This window comes from Lissotriton helveticus, chromosome 4_1 (assembly GCF_964261635.1).
Source record: "Lissotriton helveticus chromosome 4_1, aLisHel1.1, whole genome shotgun sequence".
NCBI classification, from domain to species: domain Eukaryota; kingdom Metazoa; phylum Chordata; class Amphibia; order Caudata; family Salamandridae; genus Lissotriton; species Lissotriton helveticus.
This window is the reverse complement of record NC_136063.1, coordinates 1,810,510,312-1,810,536,736: the sequence shown is the minus strand read 5'-3', so window position 1 is coordinate 1,810,536,736 and position 26,425 is coordinate 1,810,510,312. Positions and strand designations below refer to the sequence as shown.

General features: G+C 40.7%; 1 protein-coding gene across 4 annotated transcripts in view; it reads left to right on the top strand.

The window, feature by feature from the left end:
* Positions 1-26,425, top strand: part of PCDH19 (protocadherin 19) — a 199,967-nt gene that overhangs the window by 104,750 nt on the left and 68,792 nt on the right. For 2 of the 4 annotated variants that reach the window (XM_078688430.1, XM_078688427.1), the window contains one exon: positions 322-491. In XM_078688430.1, coding sequence (XP_078544556.1) covers positions 322-491 — 170 coding nt within the window. Of the gene's footprint in view, positions 1-318; positions 492-26,425 lie in introns of all 4 variants that reach the window. The other 2 variants (XM_078688429.1, XM_078688426.1) reach the window with 1 other exon arrangement.

Sequence of the window (26,425 nt, the reverse complement as noted above, 5' to 3'; positions counted from 1 at the left end):
GTGGATTTCTGAACAGAAAGATGAATTATGCTCCATTTGTGGGGAGGGTACCATGCGAAATGCTTCAGTTAGTGGCAAAACAAGCGTTCCAGGGCCCACATCTTGGAATAAGACAAACTAGTGGAGCTGGGAGCGTTCCCGAGTGAATTTGTTATTTGATGTGATTTAATTCAGGCTATTTGTAAAACAGATTGTTTTTAGAATAATTCGGTCAGCCCTACGTTTTGCGGGAGGTATGAGACATAATTTGCCAGACCAAGAAAGACTTTATCTGATTGGATTTGACAAAAGAGTAAATCACTGTTCTCCTTAACCCAGCAGTTCCACATTCAAGGACTTGGAGGGAAACAGTCTGAAGGACAGTGGTCACGAGGAGAGTGACCAGACTGACAGCGAACATGACGTCCAACGGGGCCTGTACTCGGACACGGCCGTCAACGATGTGCTGAACACCAGTGTGACCTCCATGGGATCTCAGCTGCCTGACCAAGGTATGTTACACCAAGGTTCCCTCCACATTTCTTGTTTGGAAGAAACCATGGGCCTTATTTATGAAGACCTTGCGCCGCCGGTGCGTCACTTTTAACATGGGAAAAAGTGACGCACCGGTGGCGCAAGGCTTTCATAAATGACTCCCCATGTTTTATGAAATTAATGGAAAACGGATACCTTCTGATATGTGGCATGATCTTTAAAGCATGCTTAAAACTGTAGCGGGTTCAGAGAATGCTGCTTACTAATCTCTGTAATCTACATTGAAATGCTGGTTTTAGAAACTCATTTTGCTGTTTATCTTATCACATTGTATTTCTAAAAGGACTCAGAGGATGGCCAAAGTTTTATATGAGGGTGAGGATACAGCTGAGATTGGCCTCTGCAACTTGAAAATTGGTGGATCTCACACAAGAACATATGTCACCAATAGGTGTTGACCAGAAATGGGGTGGAACCTCAGGAACAGGAAAGATGAATTTCAAATTGATTCCCGTATTTTCTTTTACATTTTTTAGAGTACTGAGTGCTATTCCTGATGCTGCTAAATTAAGTAATAATAAAATTACAGCTGTCAGCGCTCTGATGGAACGAGGTTTCAGTTATAAACGTAGTACCATGCATACATAAACACTACTGGTTGATTAACACGTGCATGTATCCTGGTAACAAATCGTATGATGGAATAATAAAAAGAGAACACAAATCCAAGAGCTTTACAGACATGTCTGAATTTATTTTACAATTATTTTTACGTTGAACCAAAATGAAGGCAGTTTCAAAGTCCTGTGACTCACAGACAAAAGTCCATTTGACTCTAAGATTTAATTTGCACATGAGCACACATGTGGTTTCTAATGTCTTACTGGTGCAAACATCCAATGCAAACTCTCTGTCTTTTTCAATTATTCAATTAAGAAGTATGAATCCCGCTCGTGCTTGGGCTCAGTGAAGCCTCGGGGTGCTTGGATGTGCCTAGCGATAAGCTGCCGCGGCGGGAGACCCCGCTGTTGGAAGATTTCGGAATGGTGAAGAAAAATTCTCTGATGATGTACACTGGTCTTGAATTTTTTTATTTTATTCACTGTAAACATCATTAGAGCTCTTTGTTTTGATTCCATAAATGAAACAATTGATGAAAAAAGTTTCAGCGGGAGGGTTTCCAGAGGCAAATTCATCAAGCTTTCCAGCATGCTGAATAGAGAATAAGTGTTGCAGGATTTATTTACAAAATCACCAGATACGTTTATGTATTCAAATGAGAAGATATTTGAGTTACTGAGCTGCATGTAGATCACCTTACCATCCGCTCCATGCCTACAGCAAAAAACCCACATTACAAGTGCGTGAGTGTATGCCCTCATGCAGTACACACTATGGCCAAATATCTCTCGGTACTGATAATAATGAGCATCTTTGTATTATCAGTGCCACTCACTAAGTATGAATAAAAAGCTCTACACTTCGAATAGATACATTATTCTTTCATTGTTCTAGAACAACCAAACCTATTGAGAATGATCGAGTCAGTGAATGTGTTCCTATTATATTTTCTGTAGTTCACAATATAAACATTGTGTATACAGATTCATGTAATATGTACTGCAGTGTATTGTTTAGTATCAGCACAGTTGTCCACTTTAAGAAGTTTCACATACATTTATGGGCTTGGATCCAGTGGCGGCTCGCATAGGGCGTGCTTTGGGGCTCAGACATAAGACGGAACATAATAATTACTTCCCTCCGTTCCGTCATATGTCCGAGTTTACTTCCCCCCCCCACCCTGCCTCTTCCCCGCCGCACTGCCCCGCAGCACGCCTTATGCGAGCCACCATTGCTTGGTTCACAAAATTGCAAATATATAAGCAAAGTATTTGCTTTGCATATCACAAGTGTATCACAAATTTGACCACTTGAGCTTTAATAGAAAAGCATGTCATCTTGCAATTTCCTGTTCTCTTCCCACTAAGCAGTGACAAGTAAGTGGGACATTTGACCTCCTATGGAAAGTTAAAGCTGTAACACATTTATAACTGCAATGCGTCCATCTATCATTCCCTTGAAGTTCATCTAAATTGTCTAGCTATGAGAGTATTACACAATGCAGTTACTTGAGAACAGTTTGTACATGAACCTCTACAGTCACTTCCTCTTTCATATGGAAGATTGTGCTGTTCTCTTTGCACAGGCTCTCTTCATGTGTGCTGGTCATAATATTAAATGAATTGTTCGAGCATGGATTTGGATTGGACTACTAATCCCCCATAGCTTTCCCATCCCCTTCGATGTCTCATAACTGCGTAACTTATTGGACTCATAAGCATTAATGATAGATTCTCTGCCTCATGACACACATTTTTAGACCTTTATACAGCTTTTATTGAGATTGTTCGAGGGTTGTAGCATGAGTCAGGCAGACCTTTTAGTAATGTTAGCATCAAATCTCTGTCTCTTTCCATGCTCTGCCCTATGCTGAGCTCCAGCTTAAATTGGGGTAAACAAAAATCCCGTTTGAATAAAACAATTGCATATGGGAGTGGCCCTGAAATTGTCCTAAATATATTAACTGTTGTCATCCGGTATTTTCACTGTGTCCGTGCAAGGTTTGGGTCAAAGTCTTTAGAGATATAACACTTCTCGTGATGTTCCATCTTGTGGCTGTAATATTTTCTTATTTGAGCCTGTATCTGAAGAAGGAGACGTGGGCCAGCATTTGATCAGGCATGCTCTGCACTAGCTGATTTTTTCTATCCATCCCAAGTAGAAGTTTGGTATAGAGGGTGTTAGAAATGGGGGTCTCTAGTTGGCAGATAGGAACCCTTGCTTCTAGTCAGGGTAAGGGGATACATATTTTAGATAACCCCACTCAACCCCTGGGGAGCTTGTCAGGAGCAGGACAGTCTTAGCCCAAAGGCAATGTGTAAAGTATTTGTACTGAAAACACACAGTAATACAGTGACAACACCAAACAAATGGACACCACACAGGTTTAGAAAAAATAAGGTATCTTTATCTAAACTCAACAAGACCAAAACAACACAAATCCAACATACATGTAACAAGAAATGGCTTTTCAAAAGTTTCAAGTAACTGGGTTCATAGAAAACTATGGACGCATGATTCTACACAAAAACCTATAGATGCGTCAAAATTCACATTGCCAAACAGTCACAGAGATGGGAAGCATTAAGAAACAAAGAGATGCATCAGTACCTAACACCTTGGGGAGGCGATGCAACAGTTCTGCTGCACGCAGGAGGAGTGATGTGTCGAATTCGTTATGTTGGGGGAAGTGATGCGTCAACTCCAAGACGATTCTGGTCCGCGGGTGATGCACTGGGAAAATTTTCTGCACAAGTGTGATGCATGGAAATTAGGGATGTGTCGTCAATCGATGCATCGGTTTCATCAGCCGTGATTCGTCAGTGCATCGGTTCTTGCAGCTGCAACAGGTGCTGCATCAGCTCAGCAGCTGAGCTGCAATGCGTGGAGATTCTTCCTGCATCGGGAAAAACAGCCACAAGAAGAGAAATGTGTTGATTTCTTCAGGTTTCTTCCAGCTCCCAACAGCAGTCACAGCCTCCAGAGGCCCACAACTCGAATAGGCACCTTTTGGCAGGTCAGAACTCTCAGCAGCAGAGTTCATGGGAGCTGGGGGTGAAGTCATTGTGTCCCTGAGACTCCAGAACAGGAGACCAGCACACACAGGCCCTTGGAGATCTTCTTCAAGTAGGTTCAGAGCATAGTTCAAGTCTTTGTCTTTTCCTTGGTAGAAACAACAACTGCAGGCCAACCCCACACAACACACAGCAAACGGGCAGTACTCCTCCTTACAACTCTTCTGCTCTTCTCCTTGGCAAAGGTTCCTTCTCAAATACACTGCACCCTGCCCAGGGGGATACCTTGGGCCTACCATAGGGGTGCCTTACATGTAAGAAAAGTGAAGGTTAGGGCCTGGCAATTGGGTGCCCTTGCAAGGTGGACATGGCATTTTAAAACTGTGCATAGACACTGCAGTGGCAGGTCTGAGATACCTTTTCAGGGCTACTCATGTGGGTGGCACAATCCGTGCTGCAGGCCCACTCATAGCATTTGATTACAAGCCCTGGCACACTTACTGTACTTTACTAGGGGCTTATCAGTAAATCAAATAGTCCAATCATGGATACACCAATCCTTAAATACAATGTACATAGAAAGCATAAGCACTTAAGCATGGAATAGCAGTGGTAAAGTGCCCACCGTCCTATAGCCAACAAACACAGGTCAGGAAAAAATACGAGGAAGAAGCAAAACAGTTGGGGATAACCCTGCAAAAAGGGTCCAACAGAGGGAATTCTCACAGTTCATATATTCCATTACAAGTGGCCTCTGGGGTATACACGTTTGGGTATACAACCCTTAGAGAATTTGAAGAATGAAAAACATCCTTTGATAAAGCCATCATTATCTGAAACAATACAGGCAAAGCGCGCTATCAGAATGTACACTTTGGGATGTGAGAATGGCTTTAGGAGAGTCTATAATTAGCCAAATCCTAGGCAGCTCTGGATCATAAATCAGTTCATTCACAATGCCTGCATAAAGTTTCAACCTGTTCTGCTCTCTTTGGAAGGTCACCTCTCTGTCAACATGAACAATGGCATTGGCATAGCTTTAAGTTTCTGGTCTTTGATGAAAAGATCCAACTGATGGAAAAATTAGAAATAACTCGGTCAATATCCTGAAGACTTTCTTGCCTTATATACTCAGCAGAGGGTATCTGTACAATTGGTTGATAAGTAAGCTTTAGTCAATTTACATTAGGAATCAGACAACTGGCAATTCAATAATACTGGAATGTGAAGTGGACAACGCACACCTGTAATTGGCCTTCCTAAAGTCTTAAACTTTTATCTAACCAGTAGATTTGGTAATCATTGAAAGTGATGGGGTGTTACTGATCAAAATAGAGAAGTGACTAAACATCACTGAAGGGTTCATTGGGGTCCAGCATGTAGGTAAATAAGGGACAATCGCCAAAAATTAAAATAGTACCATGGCTTGCCAAACAAACTTGACTATTCCCAAGTGTGATGGAGGTTCACCAGTGCCAGAAAACATTAGCACTATGGTCTCAAAATGTTGCATTTTTAGCAAAATTTCCATAAACAGAAATCTAATTCCATATGCTATATAGTCAGATCAAAAAATATCTCATGTAGCCTATGAATTTTCATAGAATATTTCTTGAGGACTTCCTTTACTTTTTGTATCCTTCCTCAAACACATATTATCTCAGTCATGTATTATATCTAAGACTCTGATTGGAAAAAGCGTTTTGGAAAAATAAAAAGAATACACACGTCTCACAACTTCTGTCTGCATGTTACAAATCAATATAGATATGCACGGTCAAACATCATTCTGTCACTCAGGCTAAAAAAGACGTCCATGTTTGGACAGTAGACAAGTTACACCAGTCTTATAGGGCAGGGTCTCAAGTAGAAATGTTGATAATCCCTCTTCTATCTGCTTGAAATGTGTATGTTCAAATAAAATAAGTGCAACGCCATACATTAGTTACCAAATCAATTACCCAAAGCAAAAGTATTGCATCTTTATTAGAAATATTCATAAAATGCTATTTTGTTCTGAGATATTTTTTTATTTTTGGTATATGTGGGGTGCACAATCATCAAATTGTCATTTTCGTCATGTGCACAGAGGATAGAATATGCCTTGGTTCCTTTCATCACAATTTCATGCTAGGGATGTATACATTAAGTAAAAAATAACCACCATTATGAAAGGGCTAGTATTACATCAGTGATTACTAAATTTCATGAGCCTGTATATACAAGCAGTGAGTACCATTAAGCCATGAATGCCCTCAAAATGCTAAGAATTATCACCATTGTGCTAGATTCAGCATTTTATCAGAGGAGGGCATGATCATACTATAGATACCTGCAATAAGCCAAGTATTTTTAATCCTAAGCAAATACTACCTCTATATGGGGCCACATCCTCAAGCCACAGATCACACATATAAAAAGAGTGGGAACTTGTTTAATCTATGCCTCAAAATACAAAAAAAGCACCATACCTGTGCCAGTGTTTACTAAGTTTACCAAGGTTGGGCATCATCAGGCCATGGAAAACCATAATATGCCAAGCATTTCCACCATTATGACAGGACCAGCATTATACTGGGGTGTGTTATTACACACGCACACACACACACACACACACACATACACACACACACCAAGCAGCAAAAGGACTCAAGACTTTTTTTTTACTTGCCCTTTTGCTCCACCCCATGTGACTCTGCCTCCCATGATTCACCCACATTAGTCTTCTCCGCTCAGCTCCTTGTTCCAACTCAATTCATGCTAAACTTTGCACTCACAAAAACAGTATGATTGATGGTGCATAACCTGTATTACAGACACTTAACTAAAGGCTTTAGTCCAATGGCGGTTGTCTGTGTTACAGGCCCGAGGGTTAAAGCAATCTAAGTGTAATGCAGGCCCTGCCAATGGGCTGCAGAACACTTACTTTTATTGCTCTAGTGGGGAGCTGCACTTGCAAGATTTTATGTAACAGTTTCCTGACTGAGTCCCCCATAAGGCGCTTTTAGCGAGGCTTTATGACATCGGCCTCAGGGGGACGGTGCTCAGGTGGTTCACCTCTTTCCTGGAAGATCGCCGCCAGACGGTCTGGGTTTCCCAGAGCTCCGCCGAGATGCCGCCACTGGGAGTTGGGGTTCCACAGGGTTCTGTGTTGAGCCCCACGCTATTTAACATCTTTATGTCCCCTTTGGCGGCCTTGGTGGAGGCCTGTGGGGCCCAGATCGTCTCCTATGCCGACGACACACAACTCCTCTTCACTTGCGGGAAAGATCAAGAGTTTGATGGAGAGAGAATCCGGGACTGCCTGGCGTTGGTCTTCGACTGGTTCCAAAGGAACAGTCTGAGGGCCAACTCGGGCAAGTCTGAGATTTTATTTTTTGGCTGTGTCGTCGAGCCTGATTGGCAGCATTGGTGGCCGTCTGACATGAATCCTCCTGCTCAGTCCTCCCAGGTTGCTAAAAATCTGGGTGTCAAGCTAGATAATCAGCTGGCGTTGCGAACTCACATCCTTGGTCTGGCTGGTACCTGCTACGGAATCCTGAAGATGCTTCGCAAATTTTTGCCCCTGTTGTCGGAGGAACACAGGAGGATTACCGTTCAGGCTCTTATCGGCTCTAGGCTGGATTATGTAAACGCCCTCTTTCTTGGCCTTCCAGATTATCTGGTTCAGCGCCTTCAGGTGGTGCAGAACTCTGCTGCCCGGGCAATTTTTGGTCTTGGCAGACGTGCCCGTGCCTCAGGGTTGCTCCAGAAGCTTCATTGGCTCCCTATTAGGAAGCGGATTCTGTTTAAATCCTTGACCCTGATGCACAAAGCTTTGCATGGATCAGGGGCGGGATATTTACAGCGGAGACTGAACTTCTATCATCCAGTTCGCTCTCTCCGTTCGGAATCCCTTTTTAAAGCGGTGGTTCCACGGGTGAGGAAGGCGCGCGCTGGAGGGCGATCCTTCAGCTGCCGAGCGCCTCAGGTGTGGAATTCGCTTCCGCTTGCGCTGCGCAGTACTGCCAATCTGCTTCAGTTTAGGAGGAGCCTGAAGACTTGGCTTTTTAATCCCTAGTCTGTTTTTTTTATTAAATTGCTTCTTTTTCTTCCTTTTAGGATTTTGTGTTTTAGCTGTGTTGTGTTACTTTTATGAGCCACGGGTGGAAAAGCGTCGGGACACTCCTTTCGAGTAGCCGTACGCTATACAAAAACAACGTAACATAACATAACATAACATAACATAACATAACATAACTGAGTGCAATACTCCAAATAACACACACTGTGCATCTGTGATGAGCCGATCATGGATCGCTAAATCATATAATCAAGTACATAGATGTGTGGCTCTAGAGTACACAGAATGCTTGATGCCTTGAGTGCATGATCCTGGTAGAGCAAAGCTGATGTCCATTAAAGTTCTATGATTTTATGGTGCCATATTGGGTGCACCGCATGCTTGAGTAAGATTGTAGCCTGGTCCTCTTGTTTGATGCTCACATCTGGTGGTGTGACTCTGATAGCATGCCATTTCAAACAGAACTCATTGAATTGTGAATTCCAAAGTACCTGCTTCAATCCCAAACTATTAGAATACATTTTTGTCTTGGGAAAAGTCTAAACTACATCATGTTTTATTGAAAAGTATTATAGCTTTCCAGAGGATCACAATATATATAACGTACAAGTGACTAATTCCCAAAATCTTGGTTTCATCAAACGCTGCATTAGTTTCAATCCAGTACTGCCCATATTTATCATTCTGCTTGTTTTGAAAGCATTGAAAACTCACATACACGAACACTTCAGGTTAGTATATATTAAGTATAGTTTAAAATTATTTGGGTTTTTTCACACAAGCCGATGGAGTGATTTTCTATTGTGCCCATTGACTTGCGCTGCATATTGTCTTCTTCGTTAGCTCGCTGTCCACCTATTGCATGCCACTACCTTCCTCTTCTGAACCATGTATTCACTGTTGTGAGGCAAATGAAGCGGTATCGGGAGTGGGAGCCTTCAAAGGGGCAAACACTCAGGTCTATTGATGTATTGAATATTTGCACAGAGACTTCTCCAAAAATTAGTTGCTTGGCGGTTTAAAGCATACTCGATTAAAGATACCTTTTAACACAATGGGGAAATGGTTCGAGGAAAAGTAAAGCATAGCTGATTTATATCTGGGTGGAGTGTATACACTGTCGCAGCAGTGACAGAGTATACATAGAGCTAAAATAATGGTATGCCCGCCATATTTAAATGCGGACAGACAATAGGTTTAATCGTGGTGGAGACTACTCAGTGTCTACCATGATTTTTCCATGATTAAACCCCACTAACAGCCCTGCAAAGTATGGGCCATCGGAGGCAAACCTCTAATTCCCTACCTAAGTTAGATGGGATGAATTAAAGGTCAGTTTTCACTTTCCGTCACTGCAAGGAAAACCCAGGTGAGAGGACTCCCATAGCAAGGGAAGCATTTTCCTTTTCATTTTCAAAAACAAAATCCTGCTTTGCAATTTTCTTTTTGAAAATAAAAAAGGAAACAGTTTGGTGCAGTGCTCCGTCATGTTGACTAAGCCCTGCACCAAACTGTAAACAGCATTGAGAGGAACCGTCGTTGTGGTGGTTCCTGCCAATGTTTTAGAAATGAGCACCAGCTTGGCAGTCATTTCTAAATTTGGTGGGCGGCAACTCCATCAGGTCGACATCGTAATTTACTCCATCTCCCTGACAGAGAAACTGTCTGTCAGCCGTTATACAAATTAGCCCCAATGACTATTGCAAACCTCTGATGGTTTTGATCTGGTATGGCAAAAAGTCCAGTCATTTTACTGGTACTGCCTGTTCTGTGGGCTCTCTGGGGAAATGACCATACATTTAATCGACTGCTTTCATGTATGCAGTTTAGATGTTTGAAGGCACAGAATACTGAGCATGGGCCACAAGGTAACTTCATGACATTCAGGCTCGGAGGAGTTACATACTGTTGTTGCTTGACTAATGTGCATTTCGTATGCGAGCCTGTAGGGTTAAAAAAGCGAATGTTTTTGACACTGAGGGCTATGTCATACCCATCCAAAATACACACATGTCTACAGTGGCTTTTATGTAGGCAAACAATTGGCTACATTAGATTATGTGTTTCTACACAATAAGCTATATTTGATGGGATTTTGTAAATTAGGAGGCTCTGACAGGTATCCAGCATGACTGCATCATTTATTTAAGTATTGTTAATTGTATAGTGAGAAGTCGCCCAAAAGCAAATGTAGCCTCACAGAAGGACCCCATATGGCTCAGATTGCACCTGACGCAAATAGTAAAAACCATTAAGTGTGCACTAACAATTTAGTTGAATAGTGAAAAAATCCATTCCCATGTTTTGAAGGAAAAATTATTCTAATTTTTACTGCGGATTTTTTTATGCTGAATGTGCCTATTACAAGGACAGTTTTACTACAAATATGCAAAACCGAATACTACATAGGCTGAACTGAAAATCAATTATGTGCTTAAAATACCGTTCTGAATAGGGTGCTAAAGCTCATCCATCCATCCATCGAGCCAGCCAGCCAGTCAGCCAGCCAGCCAGCTATCCAGCCACCCAAATAGAGTTATCAATATAAATCTATAGCTCGATATTTATATAAATATAGATATTGATTTAAATATATAGCTTATGATAAATAGTAGCAGGCCAAACATAATAGAATGGAAATTAACATATAAATATTATTATGGTCTAGCGGTATGCATAGTGTGGGCACTGCTCCCTTATACGGATGAATAGCAGACAGTGAGTGAGAAGAGAACCTTGGGGCATATTATCAAGGACAGGCGATACATTATCGCCGCTTTTATCGGCATGAAACTGCCGATAAAGCGGCGATAATGGCCTTGATAATATGCTCTATGAATTCCAATCGAAGCCCATGTTAGATGTGTTCACATCTAACATGGGCTTCGATTGGAATTCATAGAGCATATTATCAAGCCCATTATCGCCGCATTATCGGCAGTTTCATGCCGATAAAAGCGGCGATAATGTAACGCCCATTCTTGATAATATGCCCCTTGGTTTTTTTTCCAACATGAGTGTGGGCGTTTGGAAGTTGCCTATGGAGTCTATCATAGTAGAACATCCTTAGGTGGAAAAGCAGTCCATGCCATTGAGTTAGAGCACTGGATGCTTTTTGCACCAATCAAGGATTCCACACGCTCGTGGGTTCATGCTTCCAGCTGAATAGCATATATTGTGATATTCCACATGTGTCCCAGTGCAAATCTTGGTGAATCACCTACAGTGTCCCACATATACACATCTGCCAAAAAGCAAGAGCAGTATTGTGTAGGATAATGAATTTGCAGATGAATTAGAGAAATAAAGTGCGCATGAGGACTGGTTGATTATATGTGATGGTTGTGCGCACTGCTGAACCATATTACCCTTTCATAAGGTCTAATAGAATCAGCTGAAACCACTTCAACAAAATGGCTGTCCTCCTTCATTTATAAAACTAGCACACTTTTCGATGGAGGCACTGTTGCTTTTTTTCTTTCTACCTTTTGGTTCTTTATTGCTTCTGCTCTGTCACTTTGTGCCTTCAAGGCCGGATAACTTATTTGCTTCTTGATTTCTTGTCAGATGGCAAGGGCTTTTAGGTCAGCGAAATGCCACATGTTGAAATGGCAGCGCCTAGTGTCAAATGTGTCCAGTTCCGGAGAAACAAGGACATGATCAAAGACACTGCCTCAGGCGCAATTGCTGCTATTTAAAATGTCAAGTAGGTTCCTATCCTGTAAATCTAATTGATAAGAAATGTATTATTTGGTAACAATAGCTAGATGGTTCTGTTATGTACCTAGTTTGGAATCTGTAACCATGCATAATAGTTTTTCACCTTACTAAATGAGAGGACATTTGGGTTCTTTACAGGAATTTATAACCTCGCTTTGTTTTTTTTTTTTTTTTATTGAATTACTGTCACATGCCCTGCATTATAGTTTTTCTTTACTTGACATATTTTCAATTTTTTAGGCTGAATCGAGTTTAGCAAACCATTGCCTCTTCTAGTTTGCCTTCTAAACCCCACACTGATTTGACTAACAGATATTTTTGCAAACCATGTTTCTCCGGCGTTGGAGCTTTCATAGCTTTACATGCTTCATGTATTCCCCATTGTCATGCTATGGATCTTTGTTAAGAAATATTAAGAAAGCAGAATACAGGAAGCACTCATACAGCACTAGATTCTGAGCAGTCTATGCAAATACCTCTATTCAGTAGTGGCTGGCAGGGAACGGTGGTGGGGGGCAGGATCAGAGAAGGGGGTTAGAAATAAAACCCTTATCTTTTCATCACTAATAACCAGCCAGCGCTTCTTCTCATCCTCACTGTTCTCCTGGTAGCACTCAGGCTCCTCTAAGTCACCATGACAGCAGCTACGTGATTGGTCTGAGTGCTGTAGTTCAGCGCTCAGATGGGGACTGGGAGGATGTGCATGTTCTCCACCAGGCTGTATAATACAGCCTGGTGGAGAACGTATTGAGTGCGCATGACTGTTTGGCCGCCCCAAGACGGCCTGCTATATTGTCATGAGCACTTGGTGCAGCAGCAATCACACCTTCTCCCTCTCCCTGTGACAAGCCCAGCCCCGCCCCAACCATTCTCACTCCTTACAGAAGAAGAAACTGATAATAACGTAACTTTATTAACATTGCGTTATAATTTTCTTTTTTTTTACACTTAGTGGGGTTACGCTCCTTCGCCCTGGCAGATGAGCACCCCTGATTCCATCATTTGTATTCCTATAGATAGGTAGAACCTAGCTCCACCTCGCTGTTGAGATGTCAATCCACTTTATTGCGTGACCTTCCTCATTGTCCTTCCACCCACTGTATTTCATCCCCGTAAACTACCGCCACTGATGTAGTCAGGTTTTCCCTCATCTTTCTATGCAAAATGATAGCTTTTTGCAGCAGCTATAAGAAGCTGAAATACCCTGACTGGCGGCATAAACTGATCCCATTTGCAAATGTTAAACAAATACAATGTAATGTCTCCTCTAGTCACCTTCGATTGTCAGACAGTAGAACAAATTGTCACAAAGACTCTTTAGATTTCCTTGCACATGTTCTTGTTAGTTCTTAGCAGATTTAGTGCACCTTCACGGACACTGTACTTCTAAATTCCATAAATAGCAGCATTTTTCAGCTTTTCATGGAGTAAATGAAAATTACTTTTTTCAGAACAGCATATCCTGTCAAAAAGTTTAATCTTTATGTTAACAAAGATGATATTTATAAGCCCCAGGACATAGGATTACCGTAGGACATGTATTTCTGCTCTGCGTTCTGTAACCTTATTCTACGAACCCCTTGGTTCATTGGTAGCTTTGAGTTAATATTGTCGCATTTCAACGCACTGGAAGAAGTACGCTGAAAATGTATGGCTTGCAAAAATTCACACACAAATGACAAAATGTGTTGTCGTTTCTTGCATAGATTCCCCGACTACTGGAATTGCCGTGGATCACAAGTGTTTGAGAAAGCAGCTTCTTATCAGCCATGAGAATATAGGTGCCTTTTATCTTTAAAAAGAATGAACAATTCCGAAAGAGAGAAAACGTGTCTACTTTTGACTACACTCTCTTTCTGCTGCATCTTCTTACCCTTTCTCAAGTTACATATACAGATACAGGGACAGAAAGATGATGACAGCACAAGAGATATATAATAGAGGAGTTTATAAAAATTAGGTCTGCTTGTTTTCAAAATAGGGTATGCTGATAAGTCATGCTTGTATATTTATGTTTAATAGTAAATTGCTATCTGTGCGTTTTTGAGGTCTGTGGCTCATGGGTGGTGTGGTAGTAAGTGAGTCTTGCATCATACCCTGCTCTCATCAGTATGAATAAATGAGTTATCACACGATCCACTGGTGCACATAATGTTAATGCCAGATTGCCTGTAAAAAGGCAATAAAAGGTGCTAGTCAAAATTATTGAAACACTTTATGAGCATAACAGCATTCACGAAAATATTTATTGCGGCTCATTTATTCTCCTTGAAACGGCATACAGATAAGTATGCCAATGTATGCCATAATGTCAAGGAACAGTGTGTCCTAATAAATGACTGTGCTGTCACGGAATATTATAATCAATCAGCATGCTGCCCGCTTTACCGATAAACCTCATCTAGCATACACAATGCAGCCGTCACTGGACAATATGGACTCCAGTCTAATGTTCAGTGGTCAGCATTGTGTATTCAAGGCGCAGAGATTTGCATTCACGGATTTAATTAAACCATGTATGACTCCGCCCTAAACCTTTATTTCTAGCAAAGATCATTTCATCCTCATGCACTTCTACCACATGCTAGAATCACCAGCAAGTATGGTTCTCTGGTTTCTTCCAGACTCTTTTCACAAAGGATTGAGTGCCGGGGAATTTTGAGAGATTCATTGACCATGTCACCGTACGGAATGATACTACCTTCAGTGTGGTCCTATAACAAAAAAATCGACATGTTCTCTTTTTATATACATACCCTGTTTGTCTCTTTTGGTAGATGGGGTTATAGAATTAATTCTACTCCCAGGATGAAACACATCTGGGGTTTTCCAGCAAATGTATTACATGCTAAACATCTGCTTCTTGTATGTTGGCCAAATGGTTTTCCCAATGGCCTTAAAAGGAAATTCTGAATTCTGTGTTCTTGATTTAAATAAATGTGAATGAGATCCTATGCCCTCTGCCTCAAGTTAGACTTACATAGCTAGCTGCAACATGGTTGTTCAAGTGTAGGTGTCCCGAATTGCTTTTTTTTTTTTATATAAGACCACTTCTAAATGGCAAAGGATCTATTTAAGAAAAACATCTGGGATACAAATCTCGATGGAGCAAGTTCACATCGACCTTCAACCAGCAGTATTATGTGATGTAACAGTATCTTGCAGTTACAAATGTGTAAAGTATTTCATTGACATTCATTGATTGGAATCAAGTAAACTAAGGGTTGGAAGCTACAATGTGTTCATCAACAAGGAGTTGAATCCCTGCCCAAAGTGCAGATCATCTCAATAGACGTGGTGCCAGCAGAGACATTTCAATTCATTGAGAAGATTCACTGTAGAAATATTGATTTAGACCCCACATTTGGTGTTGCTCCCAGTCAAGTTGACATACTCATCTGCTGTTCCACACAAATAATAATGCTCCTAACAATAACTCAAACTCAGTTTCACAAGGCTAGACTTAGAATAATATCTTAGCCAAAGTATGGGTTGTAAAAAGAATATTATAAATTCAAATATTCCTAAATGGGTAAAGTTCAGAGACGGATGTACATACTCGGGTGGTAACTTTGGCCATGCTCATTGTTAGTTATTGAACGGGCTATCGATGACAGGGATCGATAAAAAGGCTGGTGTGGTTTACTTCCTAAAGCATGGGAATACTGAGGTAGACATGCCACAGGTTATATTTACACATCAAGCGTGCAATGGTAACAGGTCTTTTTAATTTTCCGACACTTGGTACAAGCAGTAATAAACATTGTCCTTAACTATATCCAAAAGAAGTATTTACAAACTGGAATTTTCACTATTGTTCAAAGGCCTTGGTTTACATCTATCTGGCTATGACCATTACCTCCTCTGTCAGAGTTGTGTTATAATCCCATAAAAAAACATGGGGGCGCTGCATACATATTCTACAGTTTTGATGATATGCCAGCCTTTTTGCTGTAAATTACGAAACAGTTTCAATCATTTTCAGCACTTTGAATTTCTATTTAAATACTTACATTTAGACCAATATGCTAAATTAGCAAAATGTGGATTTTAAAAAAGTACATGCGCCTTTCGCATTGTTTGGGAATATCTGCAGTACTGCAGAAAGTTTTTTCAGCACAAAGTGCTGCTGCGGTCAGTGCATATATACAACATGGTTATGTAATGGTAGAAGTCGACTGAGGTTACCTGACAGTTCTGGGTCAGTGAAGGACAATTGTAGCTAGAAATACTCCAAAATCTGTGTGGTCTGCTGATCGTAGCTCAAAAGCTTCCTTTAGTAAATAGTGGCATCACTAATTTTCCTGTTTTAAAAAGGCACATACAAGAGCTGAGCTCACATCATGGCAGTATTATCAGACCCCAATGAATGGCAACATTAAAATAAATTATTCTAGTTGTTCTTTTAGGGAACTTCCAGATTGGATGACTTGTCTGTGGACAGCACAACATGCAGGTGGAGGGTGGGCACACGACATTTTGTTTGATGAGTTTAGAAGTCAGCCAATTAAAGTCTTGAGGATTGCAAACATTAAGAAGATTGTAATGGCATGCTTAATTGTAATCCTAACCAAAGTCCTCCTGAAGCCCGTACAGCAGAGGAACATTCCCTGTAGCACATAAAGGGATTGGCCTCGTTCTCTGCAGCTTTAGTGGCCGGTGTATCTTACCATGCAGACAGAAATTAGCTGGCGGTCAATTCATAATTAAAGGTTGGAGTAATTCGGTCAACAATGTTGTATCCCCTGTAAACGATGGTGTACCAAAGACTGACTGTTGTGCTATAGAAGATGGCATTTGTGGCCTATATTTCTATTCTGCAGTTAGTGTTGTCGTACTTTGGGTTAAAAGGTTGTGACATACATCGAAATGTAACCCCAGGAGACGGGATGTGGCCTTATGGTCAGACCTGCCGATGTTGGAGCTGGGGTACCATGTTCGAGTATCAGAGTCGGCTCAACATCCTGTGATTTTGGGCAAATCACTTAGTCTCCCTGTGCCTACCACAAAATGAATGAGTCCTTGTGTAAAGCAACTGGTGCTCATATAATATGCTCCGGTACCTTCGGTTCGAGTTCGCACTATATAAAACTGCAAAGAAAACAAAAAAGACTAAACATCAACAGTTTTGGTTTCAAATTCCACAAAAGGCAGTGCAATAACTTCAAGGACTACAAATGACTGTGTGGACAAGGTACAGATAGGACCATAACATGCAATACCGATGGCCAGTGTTCAATGTTGCATATTTCCTCAATTACACTTGACTGACCTTCATCAGTCTGGTCAAGAAATAGGGCGGGGCAGACAAAAAAACCTAAACCCAATAGTCGATATCATGGACTGCACGTAATTCTGGTTAGATAAGGCCATTTAAATGTATATTTTTAAGGAGGGTTATTGAACATTTATAGTGACCAGATACTGCTTCCAGGAACCCCTAAAAACTACAATGCAGAGAAAAATTCACAAAATAAGACTCAAATACCGAAATTAAATTTGACAATAAATTGAAAAAACACATCTTATGATAATTACTACCTCAAAACTATATTAAAAAAAAAGATAAATATCTAGGAATCCATGGACATTATTTTTTTTTTAAGTGCACTTTGAAACAAAGTTTCAATTTTAAAGGCTTGTAACCTGCATACACAGATAGACCAACTCAATGAGTGATGGCTGTAGTTTGAAAGAAATACAAAGAGACCATGTGGTTTTTAGGAATAAATATGCCCATAAGCACAAATGTAGAGGCTGTGGCTCACTTTATCAGACAGGTTAGGGTCGTTCCCAATAGGAATCCATTAACTGTGATTCTTAAGGACTAGGCATATTTTATAATGCACACCATTCTTTTACACGACAGGGTGTCAGTTTTAATGTTGAGCAGACACTTTCTCTATAAGTGTTTTTCTTCTTTTTCTTTTCCAGCAACATTTGTACACCCTAAATACCAAGCCAGAACTCAGATATAATTAATGTGGTTTCTTGCAGAAAAACCATCTGTGGCTTCTGATTTAGTATAAAAGGGAAAGCTGTTTTCAAGAAGACCATCTCATGGTGAGTAGTCTTCTGTTACGAGTTACTTCAAAGGTCTTTCCTAGAACATTTTAAATTTCATTTCATTTTAGCAGCAGGAAGCTCATACTGCATTTTTGTAATCATATACAATTCAAATGCATTTTTCAAGTGAGCCACCTCGCTGTGCTGTGTGCTCAGCTGCATTAAGCATGACTGCTATAACTGTTTAGTCAGAAGAGGTGGTCAGGTGTCACAGTTTTCAAAATCCATCTTGAAAAGAGTACACCTCATCAGTAAAAGGAGATTTTCTAGAGTATTGGAGATAGTATGATGTTGCCATTTGCCACAAAAGTTATTAAAAAGCCAGGTTTGCAACTCTACACATATCAACCTAATTTCAGTAGTGGGGAAAATAAATGCATCGCTTGGAACTGAACAAAAAGAAAAGCCCAGTAATACCAGTTAGTTGTGGGATCCACAGTGACATAGGTTTACAAGAAAGATATGCACTTCCTGCACTTTATTTAATTTTGTGGGTTCATGGCCAGGATAACAAATCTTGAGAAAACTCATTATTATGATACACTTTTCTTTCGTCAATACCTTCAGCGTGTGTTTGACTTTGGTACATTTGAGAGGACAGGGGAGACAAATGAGGATATACAAGTACCAGTACTCAATTAAGCACATTTAACTGCACTCACAAGAGTAACTGCAGCTGATCTCAGATGTATAGCTAGGCCAGATGTAGGTGATAACTGTGATCTTTCATATAGATGCTAATCAAAAGGGATTTGGCCTAAAATTGTGAAATGTGTGAAAACTAAAAGTGTGAACTTAGAGATGGTAGACAGTGCAGACATATACAAAGTCATACAATGAGATCACATCAATGCTGGATATCAATACAATGTAGGGTGTCCAATCAGAGAAATAAAGAGTTGCTGTGTATACATTTCATGATTGATTTAAAGGTCTTTTTATCAATGTTAATGGGCTATTTGGTGCGCAAACATAATTTTGGAGCGTAAGGAAAAAAACCTATCATAGACAGTTACGTTTTGTTAAGCCTGTATCTAATTAGTAAGACCTTTTCTAACATATTGTGTTCAGTTACGGAAGACAAGATGTGACGTTGCTGTTACCGAGCAGAGCAACTGCACATTGAAAAGTTAACATAATAGAGAATATTTAAATTCATCCCTCATAGCTGACAAACGTACCCAAATAAACACTAGAAGAAAGCATGTGTAGCCTTCTCAAACAAAGATGAGTAACACTTTAGAGGAAGAGTTAATGGAGGAAGGCACTTGAGGAAGTGAAGTTTTCCCAGAATATGAGGTCATAATAATAGGGATTAATTAAAGGAAAGGGTGGCTTAGGTGTAGAAGTATGATATTCATATTGAGGATGAGGACTATTCAATGGGTCCACGAGGCAGATGCAGATGCAGTGAAAACAAGAACAGTAAATTAACCAACAAAACAAAACCTTGCTTAAGTACAGTGATCAATCAGTGTAAAGTTGAATATATATTGATGTATGTCATGCCAATGGTGGGGATTAAATGGGAAGAGGAGGTGTCTTTGACAGACCTTGTTTCCATCATTCAAGGCTGGCTAGGTTTGTAGATATATTGTCCAATTATTGGTATATAAATAATATGAAATGTTGCATTATCTAAGAATGCATCATAGAGTATGCTCAAAACAGGAATAATTGCTCAATTGAAAAAAATATTACCAGAAACTAGGATATCAGTTTAGGAGATGGAACCTCTACCAACTTGATAAACACAATCTGGTTAGGTCACATCACATGGCATAAGGTGCAGTCAACACCCACAGATGTGTAGTTAAGTTCAAGCAGTACCAACAATTTTAACATAACAAATACTACACCATACAATTTCCAAAGCAATGTAAACAATAGAGTAAAAATTGTGGATAAACAGATACCAAGATCATTAAAATGGGATAAGAGGAACCGGCAATATGAATATCTCAAATTATAAGGCAAAAAGCTCTTAGAAATAGTAAAGCGCCTTTGAAAACAACAGTTCACAGTTGATTGAGACCAAGGAAAATTGGAGCTGAGATCAGATTCACCAAGCGAGCCAACCAGGCAGAAGTTATTAGACTTGTCTCTGAAATGGAAGTCAAACTCTTCCAGTAGAGCAACATCCATGGCTGTGATAGTGAGGATCCCGCAAAGTCCTATACCTCTTTAATTGAGCTCCTGCTGAAGCCATTGTTTTGTGCACGAACGTGTCTGAGTAGGACAAATCTGGTATTCCTGGCCACAAACAGTGTTTCACTGATCAGAAAATTTACCCGCTCACCCTGCCCTAGGTTCTACCATTGTACTTAGTCACTTTTCTGGACGTCAAAATTTTCCAGTGGGGAAAAGCTGGAGGCCACATATGTTTACAGTGAGGTCCCATAGAATGTGCTTTTAACAGAACAAACCTGTTTTAAACCGCCTCAGGTGCGACCTCTCTAAGCATGTCACAACACCTTGTCTTGGTCCTCTTGGGTTGGAAGAAATGACTAAGTCACACTTTTCTCCCACTGCTTGGAGTCCTCTACCCATATTCAGGACTGATTCATAGGAACCAGCTCTCTCTCCAGCCAGATCTCCTTCAGGGTCCAGACCTCTGTCGTCAGCTGCACCATATCGGAGACAGGAGACCTTCTGCTTTCAAGCACCAGATGCAGACAAACAGGAGGCCAGCCACTTGACCCTTGAAGAGAAGTTCCAATCCTTGCATGCCAGCGGGATCTAGGAGTCCTTTGATCAGTCCTATTCTGCCAGCAAGAGCCATAAATCGGGAGACTTCTTCCAGCAGAGCATTCTTTTTCAGGAGGGGTCTTTCCTGGTCAAGGAATGTTATGAGCATATGATGGTTGAGGTGCTAGTTTTATCCTATGCGCCACCAGCCAGTGGCTGAGGAAATATGCTACCCATTCATGAGTATATTCTTGCAGTCACCCCCAGGTTTTCCAGTACTTCTCTTGGCCTACTTTAAAATACCAAGGAGCCCATGTGTCAGTATGGCAGAAACCTTCTGTCACCAAGAAAGCCTGGCACCAGGTCCATAGCCAAACTCTTATTTAAATGGGCTCTCCTTCCACCTGACAGGGTCCAATCTGGCCCTCTCCCTACTGTGACTGGGATCTGGCTGTCTTTGAAGCTCTGGGGAAGGAATAGGAGAGGCCTTAACTAGCATCTACAAGTCAAAAGAGTTAGTGTTAAGACTGCCCTTTGTTCTGGCACCAGCTTTTCTTAAGCGTTCAGCAGATAACATATCCCTATCCTTCCTGGCCTCAGAGGTAGGTCATTGTCTTTTGAACCATTGTCGTTAACACTCCCTGTGAACGCCTGTTCATTCCAGCTCTGGATAGTTGATGAGTGACAGAACTGGTTTGTAACCAGTTCTGGCTCAGGCAGCCTAACCCATATTTTTATAAATGTACTTTTCCACTGAAGTTATCAAAAAACTGATTACACCATTACAACTGATTCTGAAGATTCAAGAAGAGATCACTTTGAAAGACTAGGCTGGCATTTTCCAAGGTGAAGATAGATAATGCAATATTTAAGTCACACCTAGGCCTGTCTTATAGAAAATATAGCTGGACCCTTAAAGTGAAATAGCTTTTTGTCCTTTAGTCTCTGTGAGGGTAGTGAGAGTCACAGTGCCTGAAAAAGGTGCTGCTTTTTTTCATTTACTAGGTACCCTTCCTTATGGATGTATAAGTCGCAGTTTGTGGTGTATTTATAAAAATATGAAAATAGGTTTTCCTACAAGGCAAAGACAATTTTCCTTATGTTTTACTGCAATGCCTTTAAGCTGCAGTCCAGTCAAAGCACATTTTATTACAGGCAGCAATATATTTTAGTCATGTATGTCAGTGGTGTAAATGCACTCTAAAACCCACATATGACAGTTGTCTCCCTTGACTGATTCGTTGTTTGCCCATGTACTAGGGCTTTACTGGAAAGTATAATAGACCAAATGGGGGAAGTCAATTTTACCAGTACCAATTTTAGAGAAAGAGCCCATATATTGTGATTATGACTGGCAGTGTCACCGGGCACAGAGTCCTGATACTAGAGAAAATAGAATGCAGAAAAATAAGAAAAATCTGGGGAGAACATGAATGAAAGGCGAATTTGCTACAATTATGCTCTTATGCATGTCCTGATATAGAGGGGTGAATTATGTTCCTATCACAAACATGAACAGCTTGTGCCTTATGTAACCAAGAGCTATTCTTTATACACCGAACTGTGAAATATGGAATACATATCATAGTGTATGTCCTGCAATATTTACCTTTGCTGTTATGTTATGTATTTTGCATCACATCATTGGAAATGTTCATTTGTCAGGTGTAGAACTACTGAAGTAACACACCACATCATAAAGTTCATATTAATTTCCATTATTCCAAGTGAAATATCTGAAATGCAATCTCTTAGCCATTTTGTTATGTTCATCAACATATTTACACCGAAAACATTTTTTCTTGCTTTATCATTGGCTGTGGGTCACTATTTCATGTGTTAATCGAATAGGTTTCTTACGTGGGCTGGAAACTATCTGGCTGAATAACTGTTAATATTTCACAAAACGGGGTTGGTGCATAAACAAAAACAATAATACATTACTTGAACTTAGGTTTTAATAATAATAATAATCCACATTTGTATAGCGCACAATCACACGTTAGGGTCTCTAGGCGCTGGGGGCCGTCGGGAAGATTAAGGAAGCTATTGCCCAGAGTCGCATGGTGCTGGGCTAACCTGCCGCCAGAGCCGGGGATCGAACCCTGATCCCCAGATTCCAGCGTCAGTCGTCCTGGCCGCGGCGCCACACCTGTCCCATGGTAGATTGCCGTTCACTTCGGAGAAATAAATTATTTTAGTTAGATTTTATAAATAGAAAAAAATATACACTAAAAACGGGACAATTATAGTTTAAACAGAGTAGGTTAATTAGAGTTTTGTTTCCACTTAATTAGATCGTATTCAATTTTGGTCACAACTGGTCAGATCTGACAGCAGTTCATTTCACATTAAAATGGCCTTGACTCGTTGGGTTTACCACAACGCTTTGAAACATTATCTGACCCCTGTGGCTGCAATTACATTTTGGAATTCTTTCTTCAAGAGTAACACAATTTCTGGACGTTGTTGCTTCCACAAATGTTCTTTCAGTGTCCAAGATAGGCTCAGCATTATCTATGAGTCAATGCATGTGTTACAGGAAAGAAAGAATAGATCACCTAAAATCTTGTCTTCTTTTGACAACTAACATCCGGTTGTGGGCTTTTGCTGAGAACATTTTTCCAATTATTCATAGAGTATAATCTCCTAGAAGCAAACATTTTAATCAAGAAAAGCTCTTGCATTCAATGCATAAACCTAAGAGTGGGATTGAGGGGGACTGGAGAGTGTAATTAATTTGTAGTTAGACATACGTGTGTTCCTTGGTGTGCAACCACTTGTGGTTCGAAGGGAAATTACACGATTCTCTGAATATTAGTGTGTCATGACTACATTCTTGTCATGTCCCGGTTTAGCAAATGATTTCCGCTATGTTGTGAAATTCCCCTGGAAATTATCACCCCCGCCCTTATTCTGTCAGTCCTGGTCATTGGGCGTGGTAAATTGGCAGTACGTCTCCTAAAATGGCGTCTTTTCCGCTGCAAGCTTGTCAATTAGAAACAGATGCTACACGACTTGCAGCTCAAGCTCTTTGTGGTTTGGACTGAACATTAGTTGGGGCATTCTTCCCATCGAAGCTTACACACAGTGAGGTGGAACACCTCAGCAGTGGACGCCAGGCTGTGGAGTGAGATGCCAGCAAAAATGGGATGATTTATTATTCTGAATCTCAGTGCTGAGCACTGACATAGAGTACAACAAATCCATTCTCATCAGGGGCGGCCCTCCGAAGGCGAGCTCTGCAGGCAATTAGCTGGAGCTCTGAGCATGCCGCTGCAGACGATATGCTGCGCGCAGAGTCCCTCATCAGTCCCTTTGTTCATTAGCTCTTGAGTCGGCCTGTTGTACGTGTTATGGGCTCCCTGTCACTGGCAAGCGCAGTAATGACTGATGAAGAAATAAAAATAAGGAATCTGTAAAATGGAAACTAATACAAGTAGGGCAGCTTTAGAAGAGCTATTGGCGAAGAGTTATTAAGTGCCCAGTATATTATCTACTAAAGACTTCTCTCTCTGCTTTCTTCCATGACACACAAGAGCAATCACTACAATGTGGGCTGAGAAAGAGCTCAGCACATCTTAGATTTCAATCAATTGATTAGAAAGGAATATAACTGCCTCATTCCATTGCACGCTTAGGGAACAAGATCTCCATACATTTCAGGTTACGCGCATAGATGCGAAAGTTTGTGATGAAGAGGGCCCACATTGTGTAATTAATGAGAAGTTTATTGAAAATAGTGTCTCTCAAGAGAACCTTGAAGTGTGTAGTGTCTGATTGGCTGAGACTGGTGCCTGTCTGTGGGGTGTGACAGTATGGACCCAAAAGCAGGAGAGTGTTGCTGTAGCTGTCAGGCAGTGATTATCTTTTTTTTAAGTGCCCCTCCCTCGTGGGTTTTAATATCACCCAGGCATTCTGTGTTTCCTGCATGGGACTTTGTAGTTTTCCCTATGTTCGCCTAATTGTGCACGATGTAGGCTTCATTTTCCTAAGCACACATTACTATATAAACACATTTTGCTTTTTTTCCACGTTGTACTTTCGCACAGAACCTGCATATGTTTTTGCATTCTGCTTTTTCCTAGGATTTAGGCTGAACACCGCCGACAAGGTCAAACAACAATCTCACTTGTTATTCTTTCTGATCAGGTACTAGCACAGGTTGATAACACAAGAATGCAGTGTTGTTTATGCACACACATGACTGATATATAGATAAGCACATGAGCAAAAAGCACACATGGAACGGGAGGTCTGCAGCAAGAGCACTGCGTCTCCTGAGATGTAGAATGTCCATCTATGTATGCTAAGGTACAGGTCTGCCAGTAATCCCAGAGATCTTTGATATATAATCATTTAGCTTCATTAGTAAGGGAGGGGGTTTAGCTTATTCAGGTCTATAAAATGACAGGACTTTTCATGATATATGGATTACTAACCATGCTAACAGTATTTTTAGTATGCATTTGTTTTCTAATTGTGGCACGTATACTGCATTTAGAGCACAATAGTTTCAATAACTATTTTTAACTACCTTTGTGTCTCCTGGTTATTTTATTGTAGATGCGTACAAGTGAGAGAGCGAAAGGGTGCCTCCTGGTACCGCAATCCTTGAGAGGATCAAGAGTGTTGTGCGCTGGAGAGCCAACTCACTTGTTTCTCTAGTAAGGTTAGGAGGGCAAGTGGGGTACTATAGTTAGTCAGATTCGGACCGATAGGTACTGAGGTGATATAGTGACTTAGTCCCTACATACTGATGTTCTATGGTTGTAAGCATAGTTCTGTTCTAAGAGCAGAATCCCCGCAACACAGGTACCATTTCAGTTGTCCTTACACAAAATATCTTTTGGAGCAACCAGCTATAGTTTAGAGGCTGATTTGCAATTGTCTTTTGTAACCCATACAACAACATTAATTTACTGATTGATGCCTCAAGGAGCTTTGTTTTCTGTAATTTCTCAGAAATATGAAGGTTGCCATGGTCACAGTCAGCTAAGAAATGTTTTCTCCATGGCCTTCAAAACACAAGTGTGAATAATTTTCTTTAAAAGTAAAGAGAACAATTAGATATGTTTTAAACACACAAGAGACATCCAGTTTTTTTGCTCACTGTGCAATGTAAGATATTCTATTTCCTTTGAGGCTGTTGTATTTTCTACTGAAAAGCACAATTGCAAATTGTCTTAGCGTTATATTTGACCCACCTACATTTATGTAACAGAAGATTCTGCAGAAGCCTTTCTGCTTGTAGCATTAACCACTTATGTGTTCAATGGTGTCCATTTCCTCAAGACCACCCACTGGCTGACACATGACCATTATTGTATTATCCAGAGTCAGAGTTCCTCTACAATAAATTGCACTTTACAGAGCTTGGGTGTCCGTTTCCAACATACAACCAGGGGCTGTATGACATAAATTGGCCCGGGGGCACAACGGGCGTTTGCGCCCGCTTTGTTGGACCATGGGGCACATTTGTATTACAGAAGGGGCCGCAGGTGTTTGTGCAGCCCCTGCTGTAATATCAATAGCGCTGGCGCCCATATCATTTTTGAGATAAATGTATATTTAATTCATCTAAATATAACACATGTATATAGTCGTAGATATCTTAAAAATCTCGCATGGGTCCAGCCCTCCTGAACATTCATTGAACATTCTTCTTTACAGAGCCACTCTGTGGGGGTGTAGTAATTGCACTTCCAAATTGTGACTTTGATATGAACCCAGAAGAGTGTGGCATTGCAAATTCTTAAGAGTTACCCTCTACCAGAGG